This window comes from Pantherophis guttatus, chromosome 18, assembly GCF_059756535.1.
Source record: "Pantherophis guttatus breed Tessera chromosome 18, ASM5975653v1, whole genome shotgun sequence".
Taxonomy (NCBI): domain Eukaryota; kingdom Metazoa; phylum Chordata; class Lepidosauria; order Squamata; family Colubridae; genus Pantherophis; species Pantherophis guttatus.
The window spans coordinates 2,189,806-2,208,417 of NC_142080.1; the positions used below are offsets into that span (position 1 = coordinate 2,189,806).

At 48.3% G+C, this 18,612-nt stretch overlaps 3 protein-coding genes across 8 annotated transcripts in view; all 3 read right to left on the reverse strand.

Annotated features, from left to right (window-relative positions):
- Window positions 1–593: 593 nt before the first annotated feature.
- On the reverse strand, window positions 594–5,488 carry SNAPIN (SNAP associated protein). The gene is made up of 4 exons (XM_060694282.2): window positions 5,311–5,488; window positions 1,705–1,751; window positions 1,498–1,616; window positions 594–1,091 (listed from the first exon to the last, which is right to left on the reverse strand). The coding sequence occupies exons 1-4, from the start codon at window positions 5,433–5,435 to the stop codon at window positions 987–989; spliced, it is 396 nt and encodes a 131-aa protein (XP_060550265.1). The 5' UTR covers window positions 5,436–5,488; the 3' UTR covers window positions 594–986.
- Window positions 5,489–7,370: 1,882 nt separating this feature from the next.
- CHTOP (chromatin target of PRMT1) lies at window positions 7,371–17,155 on the reverse strand. 2 transcript variants are annotated; one of them, XM_060694284.2, is made up of 6 exons: window positions 16,818–17,155; window positions 15,231–15,311; window positions 13,069–13,219; window positions 10,259–10,442; window positions 8,546–8,680; window positions 7,371–8,424 (listed from the first exon to the last, which is right to left on the reverse strand). In XM_060694284.2, the coding sequence occupies exons 2-6, from the start codon at window positions 15,293–15,295 to the stop codon at window positions 8,222–8,224; spliced, it is 738 nt and encodes a 245-aa protein (XP_060550267.1). In that variant the 5' UTR covers window positions 15,296–15,311; window positions 16,818–17,155; the 3' UTR covers window positions 7,371–8,221. The 2 variants fall into 2 exon arrangements, with proteins under 2 accessions (XP_060550267.1, XP_060550266.1); XM_060694283.2 differs by having other exon boundaries at window positions 10,259–10,445.
- Window positions 17,156–18,220: 1,065 nt separating this feature from the next.
- LOC132712528 (protein S100-A1-like) overlaps window positions 18,221–18,612 on the reverse strand; it is a 34,587-nt gene continuing 34,195 nt past the window's right edge. For all 5 annotated transcript variants that reach the window (XM_087880727.1, XM_087880725.1, XM_087880726.1 and 2 more), the window contains exon 4: window positions 18,221–18,554. In XM_087880727.1, coding sequence (XP_087736853.1) covers window positions 18,411–18,554 — 144 coding nt within the window. In that variant the 3' untranslated portion in view covers window positions 18,221–18,410. The remainder of the gene's footprint in view (window positions 18,555–18,612) is intronic.

The window sequence follows — 18,612 nt, forward strand, 5'->3', positions numbered from 1 at the left end:
AGCCTCCACATTATCATTGACCCCTCCCCAAAAATACACGTTTACCCTTCATCCATCTATCTATCATCTATCTATCTATCTATCTATCTATCTATCTATCTATCTATCTATCTATCTATCCTGCCTTTCTCCCGTAGGACTCAAGGCAGTGTAGTCAGGAAAAATATAGATACACAAACATCATAAAATTGCTAATTAAAATTATTATTATAACATAATTTGGCCCAATTAAATAGAACCTAAAATTTTAAACAGTCCTTTTCACTCCCAAGAAAGGAGGGGGGGGAGAGAGAGAGAGAAATCTACATTCTATGCTAAACCTCCCGTGATTTGGGTTATTTTTCTGAATTTTTTTTCAAGTCAGCCATCGATCCCCCCCCCCCCCGAAAGCAGCTGCAAATTTTAACTAGGAAAGTTAACTAGTTAAAAGGTTAACCAAGTTAGCAAACTAGGATAAAGAACGCTAAATCCTGGTTTAGCCCACGGAGAAATGTTCTAGGTTCCTTGGTTTCAAAAGTAAAATTCAGCCAAATTCTTCCTGGATATTTTTCTCTCCCCCCCCCCCAAAAAAAATCAGCCTGCAAGACAAAGAGTTCATTTTCGCCGAAACTTTTATTTTTCCCCCTCAGAAAGTTGGGGTGAATGGGGAGAAAAAACACAGCCCAACTTTTAGGTTATTGTTTTATTATAATTCCGCTCCTATTTAAAGGGAGTCATCCTTCCGCTCTACGGGTAGAATTCCAAACACTTCTGCAACTCAAAAAATACTTCAATTTTTCCTCTCCGCTTCAAGCGCGCGTTGCAAAATTTAAGCCCAGCGGGATTCCTTCCCTCTGGGCTGCACCCCAAAATGCAGCCCCCCCATTTCGGTCGCCTTCCAGATTCGCTCAGGAGTTTGTGGGTGCCTGTGAAATGGCCACAAGCTCGGATTTGTTTTTATTTTTTATTTGTTTTATTTATTTTTGCCTTCAGACCGTCCCCCTTTCTCACTTGTTGGGAGAGTTATGGGGGTAGTTGCTACTCGCATCCAGGAAGGCCTTTCTCCGGGCGGTCTCCTTACCCACGCTGTGGTTCAGCCTCCTCAGGCGTTCCTGCGGTGGGGGGGGGAACGGTGAGGCGGTGTTTTAATTTATTTTTTAATTTATTTTATAAATTCTTTTTTGCACAATGTTATTTGCACGTAGTAGTTGTGGCCCGCCAGTGAGGAGGTTGGGGAGGAACGTGGGCCAGTCCTGGAGTCTGGGGAAGGCTCTGCGTCGGAGGCAGAGACGGGGCCAGGGAGGTCCTTCAGCTAAGTTGCTAGTCCTTTACAAGGAAACACCCCCCCCCCCCAAAATATGGGTCACTCGACTTTTTACCCATCATTCTGATAGCTGCAAAATAAATAAATACCCACAAAGCACTACGGGAACTGCCCTCCCTGCCAAGCTCTATAAAGCAGGCGTTTTGGGGCCTCTGCCGGACTCCAAGCCCCATCGTCCCCCGCCAGCAAGGCACCTGGGCATTCTGCAGGATGTTGTTCACCAGGACGACTCTACGCCTGGCGTTGAGCAGCTTCTTGACGTAGGGGTCCAAATCCAGGGCAACTTTCTGGTCCTCATTGATCCGGCAGAGCTCTGGGAGGGAAGGAGGGAAAAATTGTGGTGGGGGGGGCTTCTGGGGGGGGGTGTCAAGGGGAGACCCAGAGTTAATGTCCGGACTTACCTGCAGCCAGGCTGTCGATGTGCTCCCGCAGCTCCACCTGGCTCTCCCTGTTGGACAGAGACGAAAGACGGCCTGAATTGGGTCTGGGGGCTTTTTTTTAAAGCAGCCTTTTAATCCACAAGGAAGCTGCACCTGATGGATTTCACCCCCACCTGCCTGGCTTTGAATGCAGAAGCCCGCCCTGGTCTTCCAATCAGGGCAGCTGCACCGGACAGACGCTCACCTGTCTGGGGAGCCACATAAAGATGGTGCCGATGACGGAAAAGGAAAGCTGCACCTGATGGATTTCACACACACACACACACAGATATACCCCCTGCCTGGCTTTGAATGCAAAAGCCCACCCTGGATTTAAGAAATGAAGCTGCACCAGACAGACAGCTGCCTGCCTGCCTGCCTGCCTCTGAGCGCTTCCCTCCTACCTGACGGAGTATCCAGGTAAAAGAAGCTGCACCTGATGGATTTCAGACACACACACACCTGCCTGGCTTTGAACTCTCAAGCCCGCCTTCGAAATGGGGAATCCTCACCGGACAGACACCCGCCTGCCTACCTATCTCTGAGCTACCAGTCTACCCACACACACACCTATCTGACTGTGTCCAGGAAAAGGAAGATGCACCTGACGGATTTCAACTCCCACCTGCCTGGTTTTGAACTCATAAGCCCTCCCTCGCCTTCGAATTGGGGCAGCTGCACCAGACGGACGCCTGCCTGCCTGTGAGCCACCAGTCTAACCTACACACACACACCCCTAGATGGCAGAAGCTGCACCTGACGGATTTCACTCACTCACTCACTCACACACACACCTGCCTGGTTTTGAATGCAAAAGCCCACCCCCCCCCACCTTCAAAACGTGGACAGTTGCACCAGACGGGCACCGGCCTGCCTGCCTCTGAGCCATCAGTTCACCCCCAACTCAAGCTGCACCTGATGGATTTCAACCCCCCCCCCCATCTCCCCTTCCCCCCCACCTCCCCAATCTGCCTGGCTCTGAACTGAGAGTCCCTTAAGAAACATGGGCAGCTTTATCCAAAAAGCATTTTGGATAAAGATTTGGTGGGTGATGCAGAATATTTTTTAAAAAAGACTGAAATTTACTCCGCAGTTGTTCTTACTGGGTATAACTACGAACTGTACAGTTGCAGAGACTAAATTGATTTTGAACTTGATAACAGCAGCAAGATTGTTGATAGCACAACATTGGAAGAAGGACTTTTTGCCTACTATTGATGACTGGATATTGAAAGTAACTAATTTAGCTGAAATGGCTAAAATTTCAGCATATTTGAAGGATCACACACAAGAAAGGTATATACAGGACTGGAGAAGATGGATTGATTATATTCAAAATAAGTATCAGACTAAAAAATATCAAATAGCTTATGAATGATTTTTTTTAACTGTATAAGCGCTATATAAGTGATATTGGAAGTATTATGTCTAAGAAGTAGGATTTTATCTATGGGGGGTTAAGGATTTTTTTTTAGGGGGTGTTAGTTTAATGGTTGGTTATGCAACTTAGTTTATTGTTAAAGGTCAATAGAAATACCTTGTGTTCTGCTCTGGGAAGTCGGGGAGGGGGAGGGGGGGTTGTGGGGAAACTGTGTTTGTTTTAAAACTTTTTCAATAAAAAAAAATAAAAAGGAAATGCTGAAATTAAGAAAATTAAACACTATGTAAATAAATCACTGTGGAAATAACTGTGGGAGGAAAAAACAAATTTTAGTATATTTCCGTTTCCCCCTTAAGCATAATTTTATGCACCATTTTTTCTAATGAAGTGTAATTTTGTTTTTAATTCTTTTCACGGCATTGAAGAAAATATTAGAAAATGTTGTAATGCTCTGAACACAGAATGATTCTTGGGCCTCGCTATCAATTGCTATCAGAAATACCATAAAAAAAAAAAAAAGAAAGAAAAGAAAAAGAAACATGGGCAGCTGCACCAGACGGACACCCGCCTGCCTGCCTGCCTCTGAGCCCCTCCTTCCCTCTCCCTCCCTCCCCCCAGGGAAATGTCAAATTCAAAATTCAATGCAAACCTTTTAATTTGAATGGAAAATTTCAAAGTCTCCAGGTAATCTCCACCCCGGACCACCCCAACGATGCCCTTGAAGTGATGTCCCTGGAGGTGCCTGGAGGCCGTGCGGGCCTGGATGGGGAGGAACAGACCCCAGACTCAACCCTTCCAAGACCGAGTGGCTGTGGCTGCCGGCGTCCCGGTATAGCCAGCTGGCGCCATCGCTGGTTATTGGGGGCGAATCGTTGGCCCCCACGGAGAGGGCCCACAACTTGGGCGTCCTCCTGGATGCACCGCTGTCTTTAGAAGAGCGTGTGACGGCCGTGGCCAGGGGGGCTTTTTATCAGGTCCGCCTGATTCGCCAGTTGCGTCCTTTTCTGGATCGGGACTCCCTGCGCACGGTCACTCAGGCACTCGTCATTTCCCGCCTGGACTACTGCAACGCTCTCTACATGGGGCTCCCCTTGGGGGTGCACCCGGAGGCTGCAGTTGGTCCAGAACGCGGCCGCGCGGGGGATTATGGGAGCGACGGGGCGCTCCCATGTGACTCCTCTCCTGCGCGAGCTGCCCTGGCTCCCGGTGGTCTTCCGGGTGCGCTTCAAGGTGTTGGTGATCACCTTTAAAGCGCTCCATGGCTTAGGGCCGGGGTACTTACGAGACCGCCTTCTGCCGCCAATAGCCTCCCACCGACCGGTTCGCTCGCACAGAGAGGGCCTCCTCCGGGTGCCGTCCGCCAGACAGTGCCGGCTGGCGACCCCCAAGGGGAGGGCCTTCTCTGTGGCGGCACCCGCCCTCTGGAATGACCTGCCCCCCGAGATACGCACGATATCAGACCTCCGGACTTTTTTGTCGGGCCCTGAAAACTTATTTATTTCAACTAGCCGGGCTGGCCTGATCCCACAGTTTTGGGTTAAATTTTAATCGATTTTAAATTGGGTTTGTTTTAAATGGCGGCCAAAAATATTTAATCATTTTATTTTTTATTTATTTATTTATTTTTAATTTGATTTATATGCCGCCCTTCTCCGAAGACTCAGGGCAGCTTACAATGTGCTTTTAAACTGTTTTTAAATTTTGTATGTTTTGTTCTGATTTTGGCTGTTCACCGCCCTGAGTCCTATTGGAGAAGGGCGCTATACAAATTGAAACAAATAAATAAAAATAAATAAATAAATAAAGAATGGAAGAAGCTGCACCTGACGGATTTCAACCCAACCCCTCCCCACCCCTGCCTGGCTTTGAACTCATCAACCCACCCTCGCCTTCGAATGTGGGGGGTGGGGGGGGAGGAGAGGGCTGCTGCACCAGACGGACACCGGCCTGCCTGCGTCTGAGCCATCAGCTCACACCCCCCACTCAAACTGCACCTGACGGATTTCAACCCACCCACCCCCCACTTCTCTTCCCCCCCCAAAAAAACCCTGCCTGGCTCTGAACTCAAGAGGCCCTTAAGAAACGGGGGGGGCAGCTGCACCAAACGGACATCCGCCTGCTTGCCTCTAAGCCCCTCCCCCTTGTGGGCGTGGCCCCTGGTAGAAGAAGCTGCACCTGACGGATTAACAACCCGCCTGCCCACCTACCGGACGGCGTGGACGTGGCTGTCGAGCTGCCCCACGGCCGGCCGCAGGAACTCCAGCAGCCCCTCGGCGAAGACGTCCCGGGCGGCCGGTCCCGCCGGGCTGGAAAGGCCCACCGTGGCCGCCATTGCTGCTGCTGCTGTTGTTGCCACCGCAAAGCCTGCCGGGAGAAAAAAAAAAATCTGCGCCTGCGCGCAGGCCGACGGGGTGGGGGTTTGAGTGCGCAGGCGCTTGGCGAAAGGCCCGCTGGGAAATGGAGTCCTATGGAGAGGGGAAATGAGATTCCCTTCTCCAGGTTGCTTTTTTTTCAAAAAAAATAAAATCTAACGTAAATAATATAAAATGTATTTTCCTTCGAAGGGCTCCTTGGAGAGGAGAGAACAGGAATTGTAGGTCTAGTCCAACCCTGTCCCCCTAAAAAAAAAAAAAACAGGAAATGGGGTAGGGTCCCAGGGGTTGGACTAGATGACCTCCAAGGCTCCTCCCAGCTCTTGTTATTTGTATATTTAATAGGAGCCCCTACCCCACTTCTAAAAGATGGGCACTCCAAGTCTTCTTCTTCCAATGCTTCCAGGGATGAAGCTCCCACAACTTCCGAAGGCAACTTCTGTCCCGTTGAATATAGAATCACAAGAGCTGGAAGGGACCAGAGAGGTCATCTATCCCAACCCGCCTGCCCAAGCAGGAGACCCTTCCCCCCCATTTCTAACAGATGGCAGCCCAGATCTCTTCTTGAAAGCTCCCACCGCTTCCGAAGAGCGGCGGCGAATGAGCTGCGTCGATACGACTTTCCATTTAAAGCCTTCCCAGATTTATTTGACAATCAAATCTTGAATCGAGTTTTAGAACAGATTTAACCATTTGGAAGGGACCTTGCAGGTCATCTAGTCCAACCCCCTGCTGAAGCAGGAGACCCTGGTATCCGCTTGTGCATATCTGTCTGTTTATAAGATTATAGTTTATAAAAATTTTTATTTTGAAAGCGCCCAAAGCACAACCGGTATTATTTTCTATTCCTCTCCCCGTTAAGCCAGGAAGCTTCCAACCGAAAGCCAACAAAATTTTCCTTTCTGGCTGTTAGAAAACCCGGAGACCAAACTTGAATCATCATCTATGAAGAACTGATCCCACCTTCCTCCTCTTAACATGCTCCCATCTGGGACTAGAGTGTAGTTGTTGATATTGTGTCTCTCTCCCTATATATATATAGATAGATAGATATAGATATACCCCCACTGGCAGTTAAAAGGAAGAAACAGCTGTGATCACCACATTGCTCCTGGAGGCACGAAGCCGAAGACACCAGCCTGAAGATGACGAATGAGACTTCGTCGAAACGTCGCCAATTTTACACGGGAGAAAACCCGAATAACCAAAGACCTAAATACAGATATATATATATATATATATATATATACACACACACAATCTTTTGACTGTAAGCCACCCTGGTGGTTCAATGGGCAGCCAATAAATTTTATAAATGGAAATAAAATCCGGCCCAGGACAAAGAATCAAAAGAGTGGGGCGGATAGGCCCCTTCTGATCAAGTCTCAAAGGGCTGGTTCCCCCATATCTTGGTTTGTTGATTTCACACAAAATGAGAACCCGGTTAGTGTGGTACGCAAACCCTGATTTGGGCTCAGCGTCGACACAAGAGAGTATTTGTATTGTTATTTCCAAAATTTAATACGGAAGATGCTGTCATATCAATCAAACTTTGAGCATCATTTCAGGAAAGGGAGACCTCTGAGAAAGCGGGGCGGCCAAACTTGGCTCTGTGACAAGAAAAAATAGAGAGCTGGGTTTATTTTTATTTTTTAATTTTAATTACCGACTCTTTATTTAGCTGCCTGTGGAAGTTGAGATAGATGGGAAATTTAGGGAGCTAATATAGGACATTTAAAGGGAAAACTGGGAGGGGGGGGTATCTCGGCAGACGGTGGCCAGCATCCCCCAACCCCACCTTGGATTCAGCATTTGGAACTCCTGGCCACTGGCCACTTTTTCTTTTGAAGAAGAAGAAACAACAACAAAAAGACACACAACACCACAAACGGGCACACAGTCCAAGTTTTCATTTCCCCTGCAATGAATTGTTTCCTTACAGAAAATCGGGATGTTTTACAAGAGGCCGTTCGGAACACAAAACTGCAGAGCGAGGGTGGGGTGGGGTGGGGGGGTGAGGGAGAGAGAGAGAGGAAGAGCAACCGTCTCCTTGGCAACCCAAACCCACCAAGCCCCCCCCCTCGAAAAAAAAAACCACATTAGTTTTGTCGCCATTAAAAACAACCCAAATAAAATAAAACGCCTCTCGGGCTTCCTTCTGGGATCGTTTGGGGTTTAGAAAAATCAAATTTGGGGCCTAATTTTTAGTTATTTTTCTCCTGGGGAGGGAGGGAAGGAGGGAGGGGGGGTGGAGAAGGGCCCTGCCACCCTGGGAGTCACAGCACGGCCCGTTGGGACACGGGAAAGTGTGGGGAGGGTCTGGGATTCAGCCCCCTTTCTTCCCCCCCCCCAGGGCAAGATGTTTGGGGAGAGAAAGAGGGGGAGACATGCGATGTTGCTCCACTGCAGGGCGAAGATTGGGGGGGGGATGCTGCTTTGCTAATGAAAACGGGGAGCAACAGCTGTTCAGACACCCCCGTTTAGAGGCCGTTAGAAAGGGGTCTTCCACCCCCCCCACCTCCCCCAATATGCGATCACACAACGGGGAGCGTCGAAACATAAAAAAGGGAAGGAAACATTTCAAAGAGAAAAGCTCCTGGCTTTCTACGTTTCTGCCTCGCAGGCCCCCCCCCACCCGACAGGAGGAGGAGCTGGTGGCATCCGTGGTCGCCCGTGAGGGGGAGGAGCAATCGACAACCCCTCCCCCAACAAGCATTTCCCCCCCCCCCCTTTTCCTTCCCCAGTCTCAATCGTTGGTTTCCGGGTCTGTCTGAGCCATGTAAGCATCCAGCTCGGCGTCCAGGTGTCCTTTCGTTTTCGACATGTAAGCGTCCAGCTGGTTGTCCAACTGCTCCTTGGTCAGCGCCGGGCGTGTGGCGCCTCTGCCCCGACCTCGGCCTCTGCCGCGGCCCCCGAAGCCGCCCCTGGCCCGACCGGCCATGCCGCGACCTTGGGAGGGGGGAAAAAAGAAGCCGGAAGGGAACGGTTAGAAGGCTGCAAAGCATTCAAGATACCCAACCCCAATGATCCCTCCCCCCCCCCCTCTGTCCCTCGGGTTCATTTCACTCACCTCGGCCAAGGCCGCCCCGTCCCATGGCTCCTCGGCCAAGGCCGCCCCTGCCGGGCCCCGCCCGGCCTCTCATGCCTCCTCTCCTCAGCCCCATCCGGGGACCGAGCCCCCGGCCTCCCCGAAGCAAACTATGTCCTGTAAGAGAGGGAGGGGAGAAGGGGGTCAAACACGGGAGGTCTCTTTTGAGATTCAAGCCCTGCCCGTAAATTCAAACCAGCTCTACAACCCCCCCACCCCCCAAAAGCCTCCTCCCCAGGTAATAATAATTTTATTTATTTATTTATTTAATCGTATTTGTATACCGCTCTACTCCCGGAGGACTCAGGGCGGTGAACAGCCAAGATAAAAATACAAATAACATACAAAAGTTAAAAACTATTAAAAATAGATTAAATAATTTGGGCTCAAAAAACAAATTTAAGACATCCACTTTATCTAAAACATTTAAAACCCAATTTAGATAAATAATAATAATAATGATGATGATGATGATGATGATGATGATGATGATAATAATAATAATAATAATAATAATAATAATAATAATAATAATAATAATAATTTTATTTTTTATTTCTATACTGCCCTTCTCCTGAAGGACTCAGGGCGGTGCACAGCCTATTAAAAGCACAAGGCAAACATCAATTAAAATTATTTAAAATTATTAAATAATTCGGCTCAATTTAAAACCCCAGAAATTTAAAACACCCAATTTAAAATTATGATGTTGATAGCCCGGCCTGGTGGAACAACAGGGTCTTGAGTGCACAGCGAAAAGAGTTCACACCTTCCCCAGGGCAAAAACCAAAGAATCCCACCCCCAATTCTTCTGCGGTTGCCTCCGGAAAACACATAACACACACACACACAATAAAATCATTCCCCAGGGCCAGTTCTGTTCCGCAGGGATGTGGGTTTTACACCCAGCACACAGGCCTTAAGCATCTCTGTCCCCCACGCGGATGTGACAAACTGGACTGAATTTATAGATGCCAATTCAAAAAAAAAAAAACTGAGCATCATTTCCACAATCACACTCTCAGGTTTGTGATGCGACAGGTAATCCTCAATTTACGACCGTTTGAAAGTTACCAAAAGCACTGGAGAAAAAAAAAAAGGGGGGGGGGACTTAGGAGCTGTGTTTATGACTGCTACAGTGTTCTCCCCTTGGTCAGATGATCAAAATCCACACACTTTATTTTTTTATTTATTGAATTTGTATACCGCCCTACTCCAGAAGGACTCAGGGCGGTGAACAGCCAGATAAAATACATATAATGCAAATGTTAAAAAAGCATTCAAATACAATTAAATAATTTGGCCTGGAAAACGAAGTTTAAAACACCCCAATTCTTGACAACTGACGTGTGTCTATGAATGGTGTAGCGTCCTGGGGGGGGGGGGAGTGGGGGATGGGGTGTCACGCGATTGCCGCTCGAGACCTTTCCGGCGGACTCCCAACAAGCAAATTCGATGGGAGATCACTTAATGGCTGCCGTATTTCACTTAAAAACCGTTAACAAAAAAAAAAAAGACTGCCGGATTAAGCATCACTCACTGAGTAAACCACCTTGCTTAATAAGAGAGATTTGGTCGTAAGTTAAGGACTATCTGTATTCTTAAGAGACACACAAAGAATGTATTAGAGAAGCGCAGAAAAACCACAACTAATGTTTCATCTTGTTGCCAAAGGGCATCTAGAGGTGCACTCACCTCGCAGGGGGATTCCTCCGCGCAGCAGCCCCCGCGCTCCGCGTCCCCCGCGCATGGCGCCCCGGGGAAATCCTCTCTGCCCCATCGGCAGCCCCCGTCCTCCTAAGGCCCCACGAGCCAGGGCTCCCGCCGGCCGGCCTAAACGTGCCTGGATGTTACTTTTGCCCAGTCGTTGTTTCAGGCTCTTCTGGAAGAAGGGAGGGTTAGAAGAAGGGGAAAGGCAGCAGGGACAAGCAAGGGGGGCAATGCCACCCCCAAGTGCGAGCTACTTTACATAACCTACAAGGCAGAAATTTGCATTATTAGCGGCATCGCTGGGTGGGGGGGAAAAAAAAAACACCAAAATCACATGGCTGGCTTTTGCCGCAGGAACGGATCAGCTCTGGAAGTCTTAGTCCAGTGGCTGAATGGCAACCTCCTAATTCAGTTTTGAGTTAATTAAAGGGGCTGCCACAGAGAGGAGGAAGGGGGTCAAGCTATTTTTCAAAGCGAAAGGAAGAAAGAAAGAAAAGAAAGAAAGAAAAAGAAAGGAGGGAGGGAGGGAGGAAAGAGAGAGAAAGAAAGAAAGAAAGAAAGAAAGAAAGAAAGAAAGAAAGAAAGAAAGAAAGAAAGAAAGAAAGAAGGGAGGGAGGGAGGGAAGGAAGGAAGGAAGGAAGAAATAAAAAGAAAGAAAGAAAGAAAGAAAGAAAGAAAGAAAGAAAGAAAGAAAGAAAGAAAGAAAGAAAGAAAGAAAGACATTTGAGTGAACCATGGATGAACAGAAGAAATGGCTGGTCAAGTGAAGAGAAGGACCAGGGGAGAAAGGAGAGCATCTTCCAATATTTGAGGGGCTGCCCCAGATGAGGAAGGGGGGGGTGTCAAGCTATTTTCCAAAGCCCCTGAAGGCCAGACAAGGAATAAAATGGATGGAAACTGACCAAGGAGAGATTCAACCTGGAAATAAGGAGGAATTTTCTGATACTGAGAACAATCAACCCATGGAGCCTTCGGAAGTTGTGGGAGCTTCATCCCTGGAGGCTTTCAAGAAGAGACTGGACTGCCATCGGTCAGAAATGGTGTAGGCTCTCCTGCTTGGGTGGAGGGTTGGACTAGATGACCTTCAAGGTCCCTTCCAACTCTGTTAATCTAATCTAAGCTTGAGGGCAAGCCAAAGGGGAGAGCAAATGCCCCTCCTTCTTAAGATATGAGCTTTGCAGGCAGGAATTTCTGGCTTGAGCTTCAGAGCATCCCAATCTGTCAATCATCCAGGCCACAGTTGTCCCAAAGGTGTGTTTTTTTTTCCTTTTCTTTTTTTTTTCAAAAGGTAACTGGACATCATGGATGTTTTGTTTGTTTTTTTCCTTCTGAATCCAATAAATCCTTCCATTCCCCACCGGTCAGTTAGAACTGAAGCAGCTTCTTGGGATGAGAAGCGAAGCATTTTCCAAGGGAAAAATAAAACAGGGAAGTCCAGATGCCTTTTTTGGGGGGCGAGGGGGGGGGAAGCATTTTGGGGACCGAGGATCCCATTCCCAAAAGGAGAGAAGAGAAGGGGAAAAAGGGAAACCTCAGCCATAAGAATCACAAATGGCTTGGCTTGAGAAGAAACGTTAACTTTTCAAATGCCTCTTTGCCAGCAGGGTAGAAAAGCATGAATAATGAGTAATAATCCTCATGTCCCGCTTCACAGTGTTTTATAACCCCCTCTAAGCTGTTTCAGAGTCAGCCTATTGTCCCCCCCCAGACCACCTGGGTTCTCCTTTTACCGACCTCGGAAGGATGGAAGGCCGAGGGCCCCTGTAATGGAATTTGTCACTGCCACGTTACAAGCCCAGAGAGATGAAAACAGTACAGAATTCTCTTTTTTCCAACGATTATCAAGCAAGGGAGGTGCCCCTTAGCCAAACTGTCTGAAATGCCAAGGGAACAAAACCCAGCATTGATTGGGGATAGGATTCCACCCCTCTCGCTGGGCTCTTTTGATTTAAATTTCATCCCAACAATTCCATTCTTTCCCTCTCTCTCCATATATATAGAGGGGGGGGGAGGGAGAGAGGAGGGAAGGAAGGAAAAGGTAGGTGATAGAAAGATAAATAGAGAAAGCGATAAGGAACAGGTAGGATACAAAGATAATTTGAGAGAGAGGGAATGGAGGAGAAATGAAGAAAGGAGGGAACAGATAGATGATAGAAAGATAATACAGAAAGAGAAACATAAACAAGAGAAAGTGATAGAGATTATAGAGATAGAAATATATATAGTAGATAAATGAGAGAGAGAGAGAGAAAGGAAAGAAAAGAAAGAAAGAAAGAAAGAAAGAAAGAAAGAAAGAAAGAAAGAAAGAAAGAAAGAAAGAAAGAAAGAAAGAAAGAAAAAGAAAGCAAGCCAACTCTGCTGGGTCGCAGGAATTGTTGGAATGAAAATTAAATCAAAAAAGCCCAACAAAAGGGGTGGAATCCTATCCCAAAACTGAGTCCCCCCCCCAAAATATATATATAAATACATATAAAAAAGAACAGTGTCCGCTTTCATTCACAACACACCTAATTGCTCCGAGGCGCTCCGGCCGTGAATTTGCAACCGGCCGACATTTCCAAAGAAGAAAAAAAAAATTGCAGAGTTTTGCTCGTAATCCGCCCGATCATGTTTGAGAGGAGATGGGAGCATGGCAGGCTAAGCCCTGCAGGATCCGATCGGGGTGGGACACGGGGACCAGAGGTTTTTGTCTTCCGAGCTTTCGGACTGGGGTGCCGGAGCCCATCCTCACCTTCACCCTCCAGGTCCTTCCCACCCCTCCAGCCGCCGAGCGTCTCCTCTACCACCGGCCTCACCTGCTTGAGTTTCAAGGCAGCCTGGACGGAAGGCCTGTTTTCCATCTGCTGGGCCAGCCTCCGGTTTCGGGCACTGGCTAATTGCTGCTGCTGCATTGTGGCGCGAATATTCACCGGGATCGGCTGTTTGTTCTTCAGCATATTAGTAAAGCTTCAAGGTCGAACAAAACGGGTGTAGTTTAAGCAAACGTTTCATTACAAACCCATTTTTAAGCGGCATTTCACAGCCCTCTCAGAGCAGAAGGGAGGTGCACAGCGGCATCCCAGGAATTTTTTTTTTTTTTTTTTTATAATCAACGTAATAAGGTGGTTTACACACACTCAAGATCCCGTTTAAAGCGTAATGGGAACTTTTTTTTTTTTTTTTTGGTTTTCCTCATTTTTCCACAAAGCGTGCAGGGAGTGGGGAGACACACACACACACAAACATTCGAAAGGCGTGGATGGAAAACCAGAGACGGATGATGTCGAAATAAAATCAAGCAAAAGGTGGGAAAACGGACAGAGCGAAGCAGAAATGGCAGTGAAAAGACGGGGGGGGGGGGGTCTAAGTAGACAAGGAAGGAAGGGAGGGAGGTTTGGAGGATGTTAAGAAGGGTTAACTCCTAGGTTACTCCCAAAGCTACAACCCTCTTGGCTAGGACAAATAAAATCTTGACATCCTGAAACCGGCATTGAGAGAAGTATCCCAAAACCATAAACTAAGCTTACCCTTTTTTTTCTCCCTCCAAATTGGTTGGACACCATTGCTGTCTATGCAACAAAATTTATAAACATAATGTGTATCTGTTAACATTCTACAGGAAACATTTTGTACACCTTCAACGTAACTTCTAGGAGCAGTGATCCAATCGGGTGGGTTTTTTTTCAAACGGGAACAGGGCGGCCCACAAGACTTATTAGTGAATATTTATTATTTCCCCCGTTTGCTTCAGGATACGAATAATAAAAAAAAGCCTACGTGGGAAAGAGTTCCTGAGTGTTGGCAACTGGATCCGATGGGCTTTTGGGCCAATCAAGTTGCCGATTTACATCCGGAAAAAGACTACAGATAGTCCTCGGCCTACGACCACAATTGAGCCCAACATTTCTGTTGTTAGGTCAGACATTTGTGAAGTCATTTTTGCCTCATTTTGCGACCTTTCTTGCCACGGTTGTTAAGTGAAACACAACGCAGCTGTTAAACGGGTAACACAGTTGATAAGTGAATCTGGTTTTCCCACTGACTTAGCTTGCCATAAATACGTGTCAGTTGCCAAGTGTCCGAATTTCGATCACCTGTCCACGAGGATACTGCAACAGTCGTTAAGTGTGAAAAATGGACTTAAGCCACTTTTTCAGTGCTGTTGTTACCTCCGTCACTAAACAAACGGCTGCAAGCTGAGGATTACCTGTAGGGATATTTTCCAGGGAAGAAAGGATGCTGTTAAAACATCCCAGCCTCCATTACCTGTAGATAATCTACTACCTATAGATTTTTTAAAACTGCAGGTGAGTTACGATATTCTCCTGCTGGACATTTAGGCTGATTAACCCAGGAATAGAATTTAACACAGAAGGGGAACAAAAAGCAAAAGCTTCAGGTTAACAGTCGGACATCTGAACTCACAAAGACACGGACGAGGAAGAGGAGTGCAGAGGAGAGGAAGAAGCAGGTGATGGAGCCAAGCACTTGCCTCTTACAAGGCCCCCAAGGAGCCTTCGGGCTGGTCAGAGCGGCCAGCTGCCTGCCTCTTACAGCGCAGACCACACGAGCTCGCGCGCGTCTGCCTCGGGCACAGCAGGAAGCCTCCCGCAGCTGCGGTGACATGCTACCACACTGCGGGTGTCATACCACACATCTCTAGAATATGAACACATGTGGAAGAAAAAAAGGAGGGCGTTTCCTCAGGACACATCCCACCACGCGACCGGGTTTTTGCCGGTTAAGACCGACACGTTTGCCCTTTTCAACCTGGTGTACCACGGCGGGCTGCGGGATCGAAGGGCAGCGGGGAGCTGCCCACGCGGCTCTTGGGTGCCTCTGGATAGATTTAGAAGCATCGCAAAGACCGCTCTTGCTCTGGATACCAAACAGAGTGTACAAAACTAAAAAAAAAAAAAAAGAGAACGTAAAAAATAAAAAGATCTTATGAGCTGAAGGTGGCCGTTGGGTTCCTCACCGCTCGTTAAGAGACATCTTGCTGGTGCTCTTAAGCACGACTTTCGGCGCTGACTGCGCGGCCATCTCCGGTGCCCAGAACCTGCGCAAAAAAAGGAGGACGTTACTAAAAGAGCCCAATTATTTATTTATATCCTGCCTTCATCATCATCATCATTATTACTATTATTATTATTTCAAATAACTCCAGGCAACGGACATATCCAAGACACTTTCTTCTTCCTATTTTCCTCACAGCAACAACCCTGTGAGGTAGGTCCAGTCATCTAGATGTTTCATGCCTAAGGCGGGACTAGAACTCCCAGTCTCTTGGTGATAGTCCCAAAGTCACCTAAATGGCTTTCAGGCCTAAGGTGGGACTAGAACTCCCCATCTGCTGGTGATTGGGTGCTTTCTAGCCTAGTGTCTTAATGACTACCCCCAAACTGGCTCCATTCTTTATTTTTATTTTAATACTCTTTGATTATTGACTCCTAGGGACCACCTGAAACAGGCCAGCTGCCCACCAGAAGAATGGAATAGAATAGACTTCATTGTCACTTTGAAGGCACACTAATTGGCAACACATTAAAAGTGAAATCTCGTGGCGTACGGCTCTCAAAAGGGCCGCCACCTCCAACCTAACACCACATAAAACATGGCAAGATAAATAAGGAAGCAAATATAAAATTATGTATATATACATGTTTATATACATGTATATAACTAAAAAAAAAATAAAAAGATAAAGATCAAACTCAAACATGTTTATCCTGGGAAAAACTATATACTTGGCTAGCGAAGAGAAAACCACAACCCAATTGAAAAGAGGAAAGGTATTTACTGAGAAACCTATATTATACTAACAAAGTGAGGTCGGATAGACCTAATTGATGTATAAAGAGATATAAGTCGTTCTGTCTCCCTCGGAATATAATGTACTGGCAGATATGTTTGTTATCTGTTATGTTGTCTTGTATGTTATTTATAGGGTGTGTTGTTATTTTTTGTTTTTTTTTTTAATGGAAAATGTAAATAAAGATTTTATTATTATTTTTTTTAAAAGAAAATTATGTATATAGCCACAAAGGTTATAGGAATCCCCAGCTGTGGAGCCAGCAGCCACAGAAGCTCCTCAGGCCATTGTGTCCTTTGCCCCCCCCCACCAGCCTACCCTTCAGGGTTGTTGTAGCAGTAAGGGAAATTTCAGGAACCCTCAATGAAGAATTCCAATATGGGCTTTTAGAGGGGGGGCAATTGTTTGGGGAGGGGGCAAACACTCAAGGAAGGGCTCTCCCAGCCTGGGGTTCCCCCCCCCCAATAAGCCCATCTATTAGCAAAGCTGGACTACAACTCCCATCATCCCCCAGGAGAGGAATACCCATAATACACAGACGCCCCAGATGGGACATGCAGTCCAGAATACCACACTGAAGCACCAGGTGGGGAGGGGGGGAGTGTGCGCGAGAGCGGCCCCGCCCCTCTCCACCGGAAGTGCCCGCCCCCACTTCCGGTAGGCCGCGTTTCGAGCCGGTCACGTGGGCCAACGGTCCCGGCGAGCCCCCCCCATCCAAAATCCCACCCGGCCACCCCCGCGGGTCCCCCTCACCGTCGGGGTCGAGGCTCGCCCGGCTTGTTTGGCGACTCTGCCGGCGGCTGCGACGGGAGGCTCCGTTCAGGCCTCGCCCGGCCGGCCCCGTCGGATGCCCTGAACGCCAAGATGGTGGCGGTGGTGGTTCTCTCCCCCTTCACTTGTCCGACCCTCGGGAGCAGCACGACGCGCTCTCCGCCGCCGCTGCTGCCGCTGCTGTTGCTCCTCCGCCGCCTCTAGAAATCTCCCCTCAGAAAAAGCCCCGGCAAAATGGCGCCGCCCAAGGCTTTTCTTTCTTCACAGCTCGCGCATGCGCCGGCGAGGGGAAAAAAAGGCTCCGCCCACCCACTGCCCGAGACGCGCAGGCGCAGAAGAGCGAACGAGCGAGCGCGAGAGAAAAGGGCGGGGCCCCCAAGAGCGACGAATAGCTCTTCGTGTAGCCGCCAAGGGGCGGAGCTTCAGCTCCTTCCGCTGACTTCGCCATTCATCACTCCGCCAGGGGGCGGGGCTCGGCGGCTTGTGGGCGGGGCGCCACGTTTTTATGAATGGGAGTTTTGTTTTCTCCCCCCCCCGCCCCCTCAAAAAAAAACTTTTAAAGAGTTTTTATTTGTCTCGCGTTCTTTTAAATCTTGGAGTTGATTCCCAAAAAAGAGCCTGTTTCGAGCATGGCTAGTTATCTCAGTATGGGAAAAAAATGGTGTAGTTTTTGCATTTCAGCTGGCCAAAGCCCCTCCCCCCTCCAGGGCCATTTTGTGAGTGCGCCCACAAAACCAGACTCCAGACTCCTCCCTATGTCCCTGGGTCCATCTCCCTGCTTTCCCCAGGCTCCCCTCTTGCCTTAAGAGCCCCAGACTGCCTTCTACCCCTCTTCCCTAACGCCCTTGTAGGAAGTTAGCACCCACCCCTCTCCTAGAAAAATGAAATATTCTAGGAAATATTAAAAAGGGGGCAGAATATCAGCCCCCCCCCACCTTTCTCAATGGATCATTAAGGCCTGGGCCAGCCTATTCTACATAACAAAGATCTACGTCCTTCAGGCAGAGCCCTACTAGGAATTGCCCAAAGCCCTTTCATTACATCATCACCCCGCAGGAGTCAACCAAGCCTAGGACACAGACAACCTACCAAGTTACCCCTGCATGGTCCCATGGGAGCCTGACCACCAATCAGAACACGAGCTCAAATTCAAATCCCAACAGAGGGTATAAATATCTCTCTCTCTCTGCTCCATGTGCCTTTTTTGACCGGGATCTCAAGCCATGTGATCCTGTCCACCATTAAACCATCTTTCCCAATTGTCTCCATATATTCCAGTGTCTTTTTCCCCACTTGTAACTGAACCCAGATGGACATTTCTTCCAACACCCCCAAGCCCCCCCCCGTTCTCCCTGCCCCCCCCCGAGAGACCAGACCAGGCGCAGTGCACACTAAACAGCTTTAATCAGCAGCAGGGCTGTCCCAGCAGACGATTACATGGCACCTCGGGGTGCTCCCAGTTGGGCAGAGAAGCCGCGAGAAACGGGGGAAAAGGCGTTGCGAAGGGGACAGCTGGGCTTGAAGCCCCCCCCAAACCCCCGAGCTTTGCGATCCCGCTAAGGGCCGCCGGCAAGCTCAGGTTTCCTCCGAAAAGGAAGAGTTTCTTTCTATAATTAGGTTGACCACCAGCTTCACGAACACCTGGAAATCGATTTCCCCGTCGCCGTTCTGGTCCAGATCGCGCATGATCTTGTCCACCCCCTCTGGATCTCTCTGGGTCTGGAAAAAACAGAAACCGGACAAGGATTTGGAGTGCCGTTCGATTCCCCCGAGTCAA